This window comes from Pseudopodoces humilis, chromosome 5, assembly GCF_049639895.1.
Source record: "Pseudopodoces humilis isolate 2021_Gansu_Grassland_sample_001 chromosome 5, ASM4963989v1, whole genome shotgun sequence".
Classification (NCBI taxonomy): Eukaryota; Metazoa; Chordata; class Aves; order Passeriformes; family Paridae; genus Pseudopodoces; species Pseudopodoces humilis.
In genome coordinates this window covers 69,466,873-69,479,960 of record NC_142204.1, presented here as the reverse complement: position 1 = coordinate 69,479,960, position 13,088 = coordinate 69,466,873, and the positions used below count along the sequence as shown (strand labels likewise).

Sequence of the window (13,088 nt, the reverse complement as noted above, 5' to 3'; positions counted from 1 at the left end):
CTGGGACATCATTTAGAGAATGTTAAATCAGCCTTTGCAGGACCCATTAGTGCCTTTCAAGTGAAATACCCCAATTCTGTGACTGGAAGGCCACTTTTACAATGCTTAAACAATGGTTTGAGAAAACATATTGCATTTTTCTCATGTGGTTTTAGGTTAAAATGCCAGAAAGCCCCATGGAGATCTTGCCCTGAGTCTGGTGTGTGAGAAGACACTTAAAGCTTTAGAATAGGGTTCTCAAAGCAATGTGCAACCTCTCATTCTTCCTGCTCAGGAAGCACTAAGTGTAAACCTCTGGTATTCTGTACCAAACTTGGCACTTCCTTTGGTAGCAATCCATTGAGAGGTGCAGATGGTGGAATGGGCACCTGAAAAAAGTCTCTTCATCCCATGGAGAAAAATTGAGTCCTAACACCTGTGAACAGCATTTTTAAAGGGTGTAGGGAGCAAATTTCTTCTTCAAAGCTGTGCACACTTTGACAATTCTGCACGTGTACAAGTGGGGGTTACCAAAGCATCCAACCTGAGTCTCCCCTGACACCCTCAGGCCTTGAGCAAACCACTTTTCCTTCAGAAGAAGGTGGGTCTGGGTCAGAGTTGCAGAAATAGGCACTGACATCACCAGAAGCTCAAATATACTTATTTTTCCTTACAGAGAAACCTGTTGGCTCTGTGTACAAGTAGTGAGGAACACATTTTGGCACCTCCACATTTTCAGAGCATTGGGAAGAGAGAGAAGAGAGACCAAAAGATACCACAAAGAAACTTTATCATCAATGAGGAGTGGGCTGGCTTCTGCTATTGACTGGAATAAGTCAGAAGCCTCCAGGCATGGTACAAACTTTCACTGAGGTGCTTTCTTTCTGGAGGGTTCTTGATAAAAATAACCATGCACAGTCTTCAGTTGACAAAGTGCTACTCAAATCATTACAGAGAATTCCTTCAGTAAGGCAGATCTCAGGAAAATATTTTCTCCATTTTAGGGTTCACAAAAGAGAAGTTGCTGAACATATTTTGGTCCATGCTGTTAATCAGTGCTCTGTCAGCACAGGACAGTCTGGGTTTTTCATTTAGGAATTCCTTGTCGAAGTTGCTACAGTCACTTGGAGATTTCTTCAAGAAAAGTAAAAAAAATTGATGTCAAACCACTAACAGTCAGATCTTTATTACCATAGTACTAGCCCTATCAGGCTGCTTCCTATGGGCTCAGCTCAACCTTTAGTTGGGAGCCAGTAAATAAATATAAATATAAATATAAATATAAATATAAATATAAATATAAATATAAATATAAATATAAATATAAATATAAATATAAATATAAATATAAATATAAATATAAATATAATAAAGGAGGCACTGAGCCTGTGATCCAGGAATTCTGCCAGGCAGGAATGTTACAGCTTTGTAACATGACAGACTGAACTCACCAATTGTATAACAGTTGTAGAAGACTGTAAAATGAAAGTATGATGTGCTTGTCAAATTAAGTTCTATTATTGTTATTAATAGGACTTTAATAATTTAATAAGACTGTTACTAATAGTCAGAATTATTCTGATTTAGCCAAACATCTGGTTCTTGAATTGTTTTACCTTCTGCAGTGCTAGGAAAGATAATCCCTTCAGAATGGGCTGCAGTTACGTGGTGAAGGGAAGGTATTACCCTGCTACAGTAACTGAGAAAGCAATAAGTAATTTATGGTTTCTCAGGTATGGGCATGCCAGACCTGGGCTTGCAGCCACCACAAAGCTGTAGTGCGAGGATCAGGTCAGGCAACCAGTAGAAATGAAGAGTTTAGAAGACCTGAGATGGGTGGAACTGAAAGAAGATCCTTACCACTCTCGGTTTGAAAGGAGGCTCCATCCTTCTCTCTTCTAAAGCTTCCCAGCTGATTTCCTGGAAAAAGGCGTGCTGGCGGATGTTCCCTCTTGCTCCCAGTCTCCTCTCAGGCTCTCTTACAAAAAGCTGGAATGTTGATTCCATAGGTTAAATTCTCTGATGATAATACAAGCATAAAGCAGGGTGGAATGTGTAATTATCCAGACAGTACAATGGGAAGAGGCCATAATGGAGAAAACATTGGGATTTTTTTTTTCCTAAACCAGGCAGTTTGCTGATTGGTATAAAGATGATTACTACCTCCAATTCTGACAGAAGTACAGGCTGTTTGGGCAGAAAGACGGCAGCATGTGCCCCAAAAAGAGATGTTCAACATCTCAGTCTGATGTATTTCTTAGTTTGAAGTTTTTTCTGGGAGTTAATAAGCCTTGCACCTTAGGGACTCTTCTGCAAAGAAACTGATCTCTGCTGGTGTCTGTGAGGAGCCACCATCACAAATCAGGAGAAGGAAGACACACAAACGTCCTTATGGGAGAGGTGTGGTTTGATGCCCACAGGAAAGACAGTAACTAAACTAAATTTGTTGCTCTCTACAGCAGCTGAAAATAAACAAATTAAAGACAATAATTCTGGCAGAAAGACTTTTCATTTGGTGGGTGGTGATTCTTACCTTCACCAAAATGTCCTTTGCATCCTTGTTCAGCCAGCGAGGGTAGAAGGGGTTATCCATACGGATGGACTGGAAAAGCTCCTCCTCATCTTGGCCGTGGAAAGGGGATTGGCCAATGAGCATCTCATACAGGAGGACACCAAAGGACCACCAGTCAACGGAGGTGTTGTACTTCTGCCCCAGCAGTATCTGCCCAGAAAGAGGAGCCACAAAGGCAGAAGTAAAATGTCTGACATGAGTTTTTCAACTTCAGGGGAAGGCCCAGACCATGGCCTTGCAACAGCTGCTCTGCAGAGTGGGCTTTCAGAGTGCTTCCCACTGCCTGCAGCAGGAGCCAGAAATCTGCCAGTGGTGCAGGGCCTGTGGCTCCTGGAGCAACAAGGCACAGCCACGCCTGGGTGCCAAAACAGTCCCTGGCAGTACAGACAACAGGCTGCATGTAACCCTTAAGTTACTTGAACAAATCCTTGGCTACCAGAGAGATCTCAAACTTAAAAGATGAGACAAGTAATCTTTAACCTTCTCTCCGAGGGTTCAAATCAGGCTTGTGAAGTCCAGGAAGGCAAATGGCCAGGTATTAGCATTTTGGGATTGATTCCAGTGACACAAGCTGAGTTTCAAAATTACAAATGTGGCAGCATTAAGGTACTTCAGGACTATCAGTCACTTAAAACGGTGTGACTCTACCCCAGCAAAATGTTCACCCAGGAAAAACATGAAAGGGGTTGCTGATCTGTCCTCTTGAGACCAACTGGGCTTTAGATGGAGGAATGGGAATTTGTCCTCAGTCAGTCCCTTGGTTTTTGCCTTTCAGTGTCACCTATAAAATGACATCCAGCTGGAGGGACGACCTCCCCAGGGTCTAAAGGACCACCACCAAGTTCTCAAACTTTCTCTGTGAAGAAGCAAAATTAATCTCACCTGCCTTTAGGTATCTGTTGTTAAGATATCTAGAGCTGAACCAGCTATCACTAGCTCCTAGCCAAGGAAAGCAATTTGCCCAATTTTAAACATTCAGATAAATATCCACCTGCTGTAAAATACAACCCCTGTTTGTCTCCTTTGGCTCTCAAAGAGCCTCAAAAACTTGCTCATATATAGATTTTTGTGTTGCAGATACCTGAAGGTTCACATGATGACTGTGGTGTGTAGGATTCTTATCAGAATTTGAGAGCTGTAGAGGGGAAAATTTAATTTTGAGGCACAGTCTTTAGTCTTGAGCCCACATCTTGGTTGCAATGGGATAATCTGTACTACATCTGTCTCCAAAAGAGGAGATGCCAAAAAGACAAAAAAGAGATTTGAATATATGATGTAATATATGCAATGAGTTCTACTCAGAGCCAAAAAAATAAATCAGCAAGACCCCTTAATATATTTTTTCTGGATCACTTACAAACAAAATCATCCCAGCCTTTCCTTCTGAAAAGAGAAATTATTTTATAAGGCTTTATCTTTTAAAGTCTAAAGTATCTGGAAATTGAAATTGAAGTGTTTTATGGCAGTCAGAAAGAAAAGGGTTTATTTTATTTGTGGTTCTCTGGGAAAAAAAATAAACTCAGCAATTTAATTTCAGGCTTTTTTTTTTTTTTTTTGGCAGGTAGTTTTTTAAATGAAAAAAATTTGCTTGTCTACTGACCCAAGCCCCCCCTTATCTGCATGGCTGTGGCCAAGGTGCTGGGTCTGTAACAAATTACAGTGGTAGCAACTGCAGTGAAATACTGACAGAGTCCAGTGCTCCTGCCTGTGGTAGGAGGGATGATCCATAAACTTAGAAGTGCTTTCAATTTAGAGGTAAAACGTTTTATATGCACTCGTTGAATCCCTAAAATAAACAAGGTGCAGAAATGAAACTCTGAGCTATTTCAGTTTCTCTCTTTTCTATAAAATAAAATCACAGATAATGGATCAACAGTTGACTATCTGTTTGGTTTTTTTTTTTAGGACCAAAAACCAGCATTTTTTTTCTTAAATAAAGGCATACTGAAGTGGGATAAAAGACAATTGCAGCTTGATTTCAAAGCACACTTACACCCATTCTTAGGCAATAGAAATCAAATTGATTTGAAGAGACCCTTGAGCCAGCAGTGGTGTAACCTCAGCCAGAATCGAGCCCTTAGTGCACAGTGAAGGACCAATGAATTACAGTGGAGAGAAAAAAACCCTAAAGGCTTTGACGGCTCTTTGGAAAATACCAATATCCATCATGAAAACACTAAAATTATGAAATGGGATCTTGAAAGCTAAATAAATGGATTTCAGACTGATGTGAGACATGATGCATGGATGACTTGCAGGTTTTTCTCTGAGCTAAAAAATATTTTCTTTGGCCACCTAATTAGTCAAAGCTTCTCCATAGTAAGATCTATCATTGTGTGAAGTCATCAGGTTAGGGAAACTTTCTCTTTTCTGGAGGGATCTAGTTCTAAAATTTCTAGGGTGAAAAAAAATCAACAACCAAGTTTCTGTCTGTTGAAAAATTGAAAGAAATAAGGGAAAGGGCACAGTCATCATTCCTCATGCTGTGTCTGTCCCTCAATTGCAGGACCCCTTGGAGTTTCTTCTGCCATGTCTCAAAAAGAATTTCCATTAAGCATTCTCTTTCTTGGTTTAAATCAAGTTCCACCTGCACCAAAAAATGAATTAGCCACAAAAATAAGCAATGCCTAACAGCAACACAGACTCCAAGCCATGCTGAAATCCAGTTTCTGGCCTGGAACTGCTCCAAACCAGGTTATTACTCTTTGCAACCTCCACCACTGCATTAGGGTCACGTCTTAAGTAAGACATGTTTCCTGTCCCACAGCACTTGATGACCTCCCTGTGCCCCACACCTACCTCAGGGGCAATATAGTCAGGAGTCCCACAGAAAGTGCTTGTCTTTGCATCTCCAAACATGTTCTCCTTGCACATCCCAAAGTCAGCAATTTTGATGTGCCCCTCATTGTCCAGGAGGACATTGTCCAGCTTCAAGTCTCTGTGGAGGAAGAGAAAAAAACCCCATTCTTCAAAGTGTAAAGCACACAAGTTATTTTAGCAGGTTACACTTACTACACTTGTTCTCTGCCTCTATGTAGTGCCTACATACTGGAAATACAAAGGAAGGCTGAGGGCTAAATCAGCTGCTCCCAACTGCTCCCTTGGGCTTCAGCTTCCCTCTTCTGCATTTCTCCTGTCCCAGCACTGATTTATCTGCTGGAGAAGACACAGAACCATGGAATCACAGAATGGTTTGACTTGGAAGGGACCTTAAAGATCACCCAGTTCCAACCCCCTGCCATGGGCAGGGACACCTCCCACTAGACCAGGTTTCTCCAAGTCACATCCAGCCTGGCCTTGAACACTTCCAGGGATCACATGACCCAAGATATCTTCTAAAAGCTGTTTCCTTCGAGGATGCAGAATAGTGAAGCTAAGAAGGGCTTTGTGCCAGGTGGTGCTTCTGCCCTAACACAGCCTGGAGAATGAGAGCAGGTAACTCTCACTCTCTCCTCCCCTGGGAATCTCAATATTCTCTCTGAAGCTGCTGCCAGATCTCCCTCGTAGTGCAGGATCTACAAATGTCAGAAGAGATAGGGATCCACAAGCCCTGTAGAGGGTCAGAGTAATCCCAGACATCAGCAAAGCCCTCACCACTGCCGGGCTGCACCATCTGAACCCCAGGATTTACAAAACCTTTCACACTCAGCTGCCAGGCTGTTGCCTGAGCTTTCAGGCTCTGAGCTACTCTGGGAAGCAAAGAGCCCAGAGAGAAGAAGAAAACAGAAATGCTCAGACAAGCATATAAAATAAAAGCAAATATTTGCAATTACTATATTATTTATTGCTCATTTGCAATAAAAGCAAATGAGCCGATGAATCATGTCCATTGGTGGAGAACAAAGATGTCCTCAAGTGGGAACTAACTCTGAAAGGAGAGAAAAGCTTGTAAAGAAGAAAAAGGCAGAGAGAAATGAAGGCTGGCATGGTTTCCATGTTAATTTTCTTAAACGTCACCTAAAGGTTTTATCTAAGATAATGATCCAGGTAAAATGTTTGGATCAGTGATGCTGCACTTAACCAAGGATGTGGGTAGAATTTGGGTCATCTGGTCTATGAGCACACACATTCCTACACTGCCTGGTTTGTGCTGTCAATCACTGCTCCTTCTCAGGGCTCCCAAGGCATCCAGACACATCTGCTTGTAGCCACAGCTGAGGTGTAACTTTCATTATTCATACTAATTCACAGCCTACACATATTTTGGCCAAAAGGCCAAGTGGAATGGGGCCTGATCCAGTGGATGGCATCCCTGCCCATGGCTGGAACCAGGTGATTTTTAAGGGTAATCCCAAACCAAACCACTCTGTGAATCTGTAATTCTGTGGTTTTCCACATCTCAGACAAGAGGCCTAGCCACGAGGCTACTGCACGGACACCCTCCTGCCGACAACTGCTTTATGATGCGGGGTTCTTTTCAGAAATATTCCTTAAAGAAGGCAATTTCTAATGCTTGATGCTCCTGGGATGATGGCCTGCAATTGCAGGGAAGATGATTTTTCAGCCTCCCTCTGTGCAAAGCTCCTTGTCTTGCTTGGGCCAGGTCCTCATCAGGGCGGGGGACATTGCAGTGTTTATACACTAAATTGTTGTCATGGGGAAATTGTTCTCTGCTGCAAGAATATGGCCCAAAACAAAATGGGAGTCATCAATCAAAGAGAAATACAGAGAAAACGGAGACATTTGCCTTCCAAGTGGCAGACACTCATGTTGTCACAATTTCCAGCTGGAATGACTTATTTTAGTTACAACGTTGAGATCAATCTCAGGCTGCCAGCACTGCTTTTATTCATCCAGTAGATCGAAGCAAAACAAAAAAACCCATCACCTACAGTTTGCTTTCATTATTTTGATGAGTCTCAAATTCACTGGCTCCAGGGACTGGAGTTTCTGCCAAAAAATGCCTTGGCTCATTTGTTAAAATTTAAGCCAATGTTTCCGAACGTGGGTGCATGAGATAGAACAGCTGGATTCATTATCCTTACGACATCATGAGAGATGTAGTTTCAAAAATTATTACTATTCACTTTTCTAAGTGCTTAGTTTGCTCTGACAGAGATACTGATGACTCTGTGTTCGCAGCTGACCTCCTTGTCATTGTCCTCAGTGAAAAAGGGAAAAGAAAGTAGGACTGGTTAAACCTTTTCTCTCAATGCTTGATACCCAAAGCAGTATCACCAACTCCTGGGAATGAGGTATTTCTTCCTATCCACATGCTACCCAGTGCCCAGATGTCCCAGTTTTCCCTCAATTCCCAAGGCTCCAGACTCTAAACACCCCTCTCCTTTCAGGAGGAAATGGGTCCCAAACCCCAACACAGCACTGCTGCAGTGATTCCAAGTAAAAATGTGAATTATAAATAAAATGTCAGCATTAGCTGTCCTGCCATAAAGTCACTATGTCCTGCAGATATTTTTAATCAGATTTTCTGAGAAGACTGACTAAAAATAACAGACACGGGCAAGTGATTTGGGCACTTCAGAAATTTTTTCCCATCACTCATGGAGAATAATAATTAGAGCCAGAAAAGTTGCTGAAGCCCCTGAGATCATCTTAGCTTAATGCCACTGACATTGATCTCATGTTTATGCAGTCACCATTATCAGTCAATAAAGACTATAAATGGCTCCCCCATGAGTACTAACCAGAATCAAAGCTCATGTTTTAAAGGAAGAATGGATTGAGAGCAAGTCATCAACTTTCAGCATTTGCTCTAATGTTCACACTACATGACAAACATTGAACAAGCTTATTTTGGGTTCAGCAAACATCACTGCTGTAAGGAGCTTTCTTATTTATTTGTGATGAGTTATTTGTTTTCTGCTTTTAAAGAAGGCTGCAATGTAGTAACTGAATTTTGTCATGAAGTTCAGGTTAACCAGAGCTCCTCAGAAATTAAGTTCCTCCTTTTGGCCATGGGAAATCAGACTGTGGCCTAATTTCTGGTAGAACTGGGTAGTTCCCATACACATTTTAACACAGGCTTAATGAACCTAAAAATGCTCTCTGCTCTCTGCTTACTACAAGAAGAACTTAATAGACAACTCAGATTCATGATGGTGAGATGAATCTCATCTCCCCATTGTGCACAAGATTAATCCAAAATTAAGATACATCACTGTCTCCCTTGTCACCACTGTCCCAAAGTAACCAGCACAGCAGTTGGACCAAATTTCTTGTGTCTGACTTGACCTTAATATACCTTGAGATACTGAAAGGTTAAACAAGGTGCTTACACTGGGTGTATTTACATTTACTCCCTGTAAATGCATCCAAGGACTTGTTTTAATGTTAAATGAAATAGGACTGGGTTCTGAAACAAGGACCAAAACTGCCTTTTCTATACTCTCTCTTCAAAATAAAACACCCAAACTCTGTAAAAGGGAAATCGGCAGAGAATGCCAGTAAGTACAGCCAAGAAATAGCGTCTCTGTTGCCATTGGTGCTTGCAGGGGAAAGCAGAAAAGGTTTAGCATTTAGCATATTAATTACACTAAAGAGTAAAATTACCTGTATATTATGCCCTTGGAATGGAGGAACTGGAGCCCACAAATGATTTCAGCAGCATAAAACCTGAATGACAGAAGGCACGCGTTAGAGCAGGAGCTTCCCAAAAGTTTTTTCAAATAGACTGAAAAAGATGGAAACCTTGTGTCCACAAGAGCCAAAATTTCATTTTTTTAGGTTCCCAGAAGGTTTGAAGTATCTCCAGAAGGCTTGGAGTGACTGTGTTTTACTGATGGATGATGTGAGATTCCCAAAAGCAGGTGGGAGTCTGGGATGGGGAGCACAGACACACTCCCTGTCTTGTTGAACTGCCCTCTTCCCTGCCCAGATTTATGACCTGCTTTCCAAAGAATCCCCAAATTCTGGCATTGTTTAGGCTGGAAAACCCCTCTAGCATCGAGTCCAGCCATTAACTCAGCACTGCCAAAACTACCACTAAAATCCCCAAGTGCCACATTTCTTGAACACTTACAGGGACAGTGATTCCACCACTTCCCTGGACAGCCTGTTGCAATGACTGACCACACACAGTGAAGAATTTTTTTCCTGATTCTGAAAGCTTATCCATTGTATGGACTATGCAGCAGGTTGGTGGCCTTTCTCTGGAGCTTTTTGAGCTTGAAGTCATTGTTCTCAGCACATTTTTACCTAAAGGACACCACCACACCCTGCTGCAAAGAGGCAGCATCAGTGTGAAGAGTGAAAGTGCTGTCCCAGAAGAGAATGAAACCAGAGGATCATATCCCCTCCCTGTGTGGCACAGCTCTGCTCCCTCCTTCTTCAATGCATTGGCCCTTAGTTCTGGACATTCAAATGCATTTGAAAAAAATCATCAAACATTGATTTAAATGACAGTGTGGGTTTTATTATTAAATTATTAAATAAAGTAATTCCTATAGGGGTTTCAGTATTGACTTTCAAAATACCTTTTGCTTGCAGAAGGATCAAAAGCACCTTTCATTTATTCTAATTCTTGTATTTACTTTAATCAAAGCTAAATACATTTTTAATTCCCTGCTAGTATATTAATTTTTTGTTTAAATTTACCTTTTGTGCTTTTGATAGTTTTCACCCCACCTCCTTGAACTTTAAGGGGAAAAAAGGGAAAATCCCATTACTTCTAACAAACAACAGTTTCACCTCTGACCACTGGGCTGGGAACCTCAGTTTAAGCAGGTCCTGCAGCTTGGCTACAGAGTGTTGTAAAGAAGCAAGGTCATGTCTGAGAGAAACCAACTGTGTGGATGGAGTCTAAAAGCCTTCTGTGGGAGGGAAAAGAGGATGGGAAGTGACTCATTCCAGGTCCTTCACTGAGCTGGGAGGATGGCCTGTATGGACTTGGCTTCCAGCACAAGCATCATCCCCACTTTGCAGCTCGGCAAGGTGAAGAGAGGTCAAATAATCTGCCCAAGATTTCCTCTACAAGGCAGTAGCAGAGCTGGGAATAAAGTCAAGTCCTTGGTTTGCTCCTGTCTCGTGTGCACCCTGCAGACCCAAAGGCAATGATAAATGTCCTACGTTGCTCTGGGAAGGTCGAACTTATGGCAGCTCTGGATATGGAACATGAGGTCTCCTCCATTGAGGTATTCCATCACAAAAAAGAGGTTTTCCTAGAGAAGGAGATAAGGTGAGAATAAATAAGGAGTGGTGAAGAGTGAGGTAAAAGTTCAAATACTTAAAAAAAAAAATTGCTCAGAAAGCACTCAAAAAGAGGAAGGAAAATATTACTGTGAGGGTGTTCAAAAGAAAACAGTTTCTTTTTTAGATTCCTCATTTCTCCTCTTAGTTCCCTAAGCTCATACACTCCCTGCTCTGATTTCTATAAACACCATTAGCAAACACTACAAAGCCACTTCATAACCAGCTGGGGCCGTGGATTTTCACCAGCAGAGCTCCAGGCTCACAGAAAGGGCTCAGTAACTTTACAGTGCCTGTATAGCTGAAGGACAGGTGGACAAGCAAGGGACTAGTGGAAAAGGCAAAAATCCCTCCTCTGGTCCCCATCCCAGTACAATATCCATCCAGTGGTGTCACCTGCATTCCTGCACAGCTTCTGTGGAGGCACCTGGGTCTGACTTTTTCAAGTTATCAGAGACACTGACCAGACAAAGCAATTTGTTTTAAGCACATGCTTGATTTTAAGCCTGAAAGCTGCTCTGTGTAACTCATTGGTGGGAAAAGTAATGAATTAATCATATTTCTAGATACCCATTGAGAACTTGCATCCTGCAATTTTTCCAGGCTCAGAGAAACCTGGAAAAAGTTGAGTTCTTGTCCCTGGTTGCATGCAACCATCTGTTCTTCGACCAGGGCAGTGAAAATCTCTCCTGGTACATAGAAATGACAGAATCTCTCTATATATAATAAGCAGAACTGATCACTGAGGTTTCTTTTCCAATCCTTGATACAGAATCATGGAATCACAGAATGGTTTGGGTTGGAAAAGACCTTAAAGACCCCTAAAGTTCCAATCCCCTGCTATGGGAAGGGACACCTCCCACTAGACCAGGCTGCTCATGACATGACACTGATCCTCTCACAGCTTCTCAGCCAAAACTTCATAGCCAGAACCCTGTAGAAGCTGGTTTAGATTGATCCCTTCCATGCTGAATTGTCTCTACAAAGCAGTAAGGACAGGTTTTTTTCTGGAGGAAAAGGATCTGCACACTGAGATATGCTCGCAGATTAAACTTCTGTTTTGGGAATCTCACCTTTTGTGCAAAAATGCAGGAATAAAACAAAATGGATGTGGTATTTTTTCCCCTCAAAAACCTCTCTCAGTTCTGTACACACCTGAGGTCAGTCATCTCTAGGCTATGCTATAAAGGTTATGAATATCTTCCTTGTGTTGCCTATTGCCCATTACATTTTTTCTGGGGGGGAAATAGAGTTGTTTTCACTTATATTTTTAACAGTCGAAGGTTTTTATCCATAAGACCTAATGTAAGTATCTCTGGCAGCAAGCCAAGAGCTGGCTATGTTGAAAAACCACAAAAGTGCTTGTTCCTTTCAAACAACAGCTGTCTGCTCTAATTTGTGCAATTTCTTTAGCCAGATCCTCTTAATTACAGCACTCTTATTTAAATGGACTCACTGGAAACCCCACCTGTCATCCAACAAGCTCAAAGCCAGATCTGGCCTCCTGGGGAAAGAATACAAATTCCATCACTAAACCAAAAGGGTGCAGGTTTTCAGTATTTTTTGTATCTGCAGGGGACTGTGCACATAAATGAGTTCCAGCAAATAAAAAGACCAAAGAAAGGTGGGAAACTTAGTGAAGACGTATAAATCTTAGAAGCAGCGCAAGCTCAGGAGCCCATTCAGGAAAATAATTGAACAGATGCTCTTTGGGAGGGCACACAGGGAGGTGATGGGGTTTACCCAACAACACACCAACAACCACATGTGTCCTGCTGGGACTGAAGAAACCTCATGGGTCTTGAAATGGGCCAGACTCAGCTTTAGTGGGCTGGGAAGGAGAAAACTCCTCAGTTCCTCTGTAAAGTCCACTGATTTTGGCTGCACTTTATTGCACATCTCTAACTGTAACTTGATATCCATATTTATCTGGTAGAATGAGCAGTCACGCTCTGCTTGTTCATGGGTTTGAGCAACCATCTGATGTAGTTGTTTAACTGAACCCAGGGACTCTGGCTTGAAACTGCGGAGTCTGGCAGCATCCTCGAGTGAAGAAAAGATGGAGCAACCCCTCAGATTAATTTACATCCACATATACAAACCCTGTTGCTCAACTGCCTTTAGCTATGAAGCTGGAGAATACAAACTTAGGAATGTTTAGTACTGAAGTTTGTAATGTATCAGGTGCTCTTGAGTGGTACCTAAACCCTACTGAAAAGACAGACAGGATCACTCTGACTTTCCTGCTCTGGGGTTTGGAAGTTCCTCTTGGTTCTTAAGAAGTGCAGATGTCTGGAAGAGCTTGTGGAGGAGAACTGGTTGAGAGCAGCCCTACGTCATTATGAGTGGGGAGGTGTCACCAAGAAGGGCAAAGTGCAACAACTTATTGGAG

At 42.0% G+C, this 13,088-nt stretch overlaps 1 protein-coding gene across 3 annotated transcripts in view; it reads right to left on the bottom strand.

Moving 5' to 3' along the window:
* Nucleotides 1-752: 752 nt before the first annotated feature.
* PRKCQ (protein kinase C theta) overlaps nucleotides 753-13,088 on the bottom strand; it is a 50,871-nt gene continuing 38,535 nt past the window's right edge. For all 3 annotated transcript variants that reach the window (XM_005526073.3, XM_014255207.2, XM_014255208.2), the window contains 6 exons: nucleotides 10,577-10,668; nucleotides 9,062-9,124; nucleotides 5,351-5,489; nucleotides 2,513-2,701; nucleotides 1,840-1,968; nucleotides 753-1,113 (listed from right to left, as the gene is read on the bottom strand). In XM_005526073.3, coding sequence (XP_005526130.2) covers nucleotides 958-1,113; nucleotides 1,840-1,968; nucleotides 2,513-2,701; nucleotides 5,351-5,489; nucleotides 9,062-9,124; nucleotides 10,577-10,668 — 768 coding nt within the window. In that variant the 3' untranslated portion in view covers nucleotides 753-957. The remainder of the gene's footprint in view (nucleotides 1,114-1,839; nucleotides 1,969-2,512; nucleotides 2,702-5,350; nucleotides 5,490-9,061; nucleotides 9,125-10,576; nucleotides 10,669-13,088) is intronic.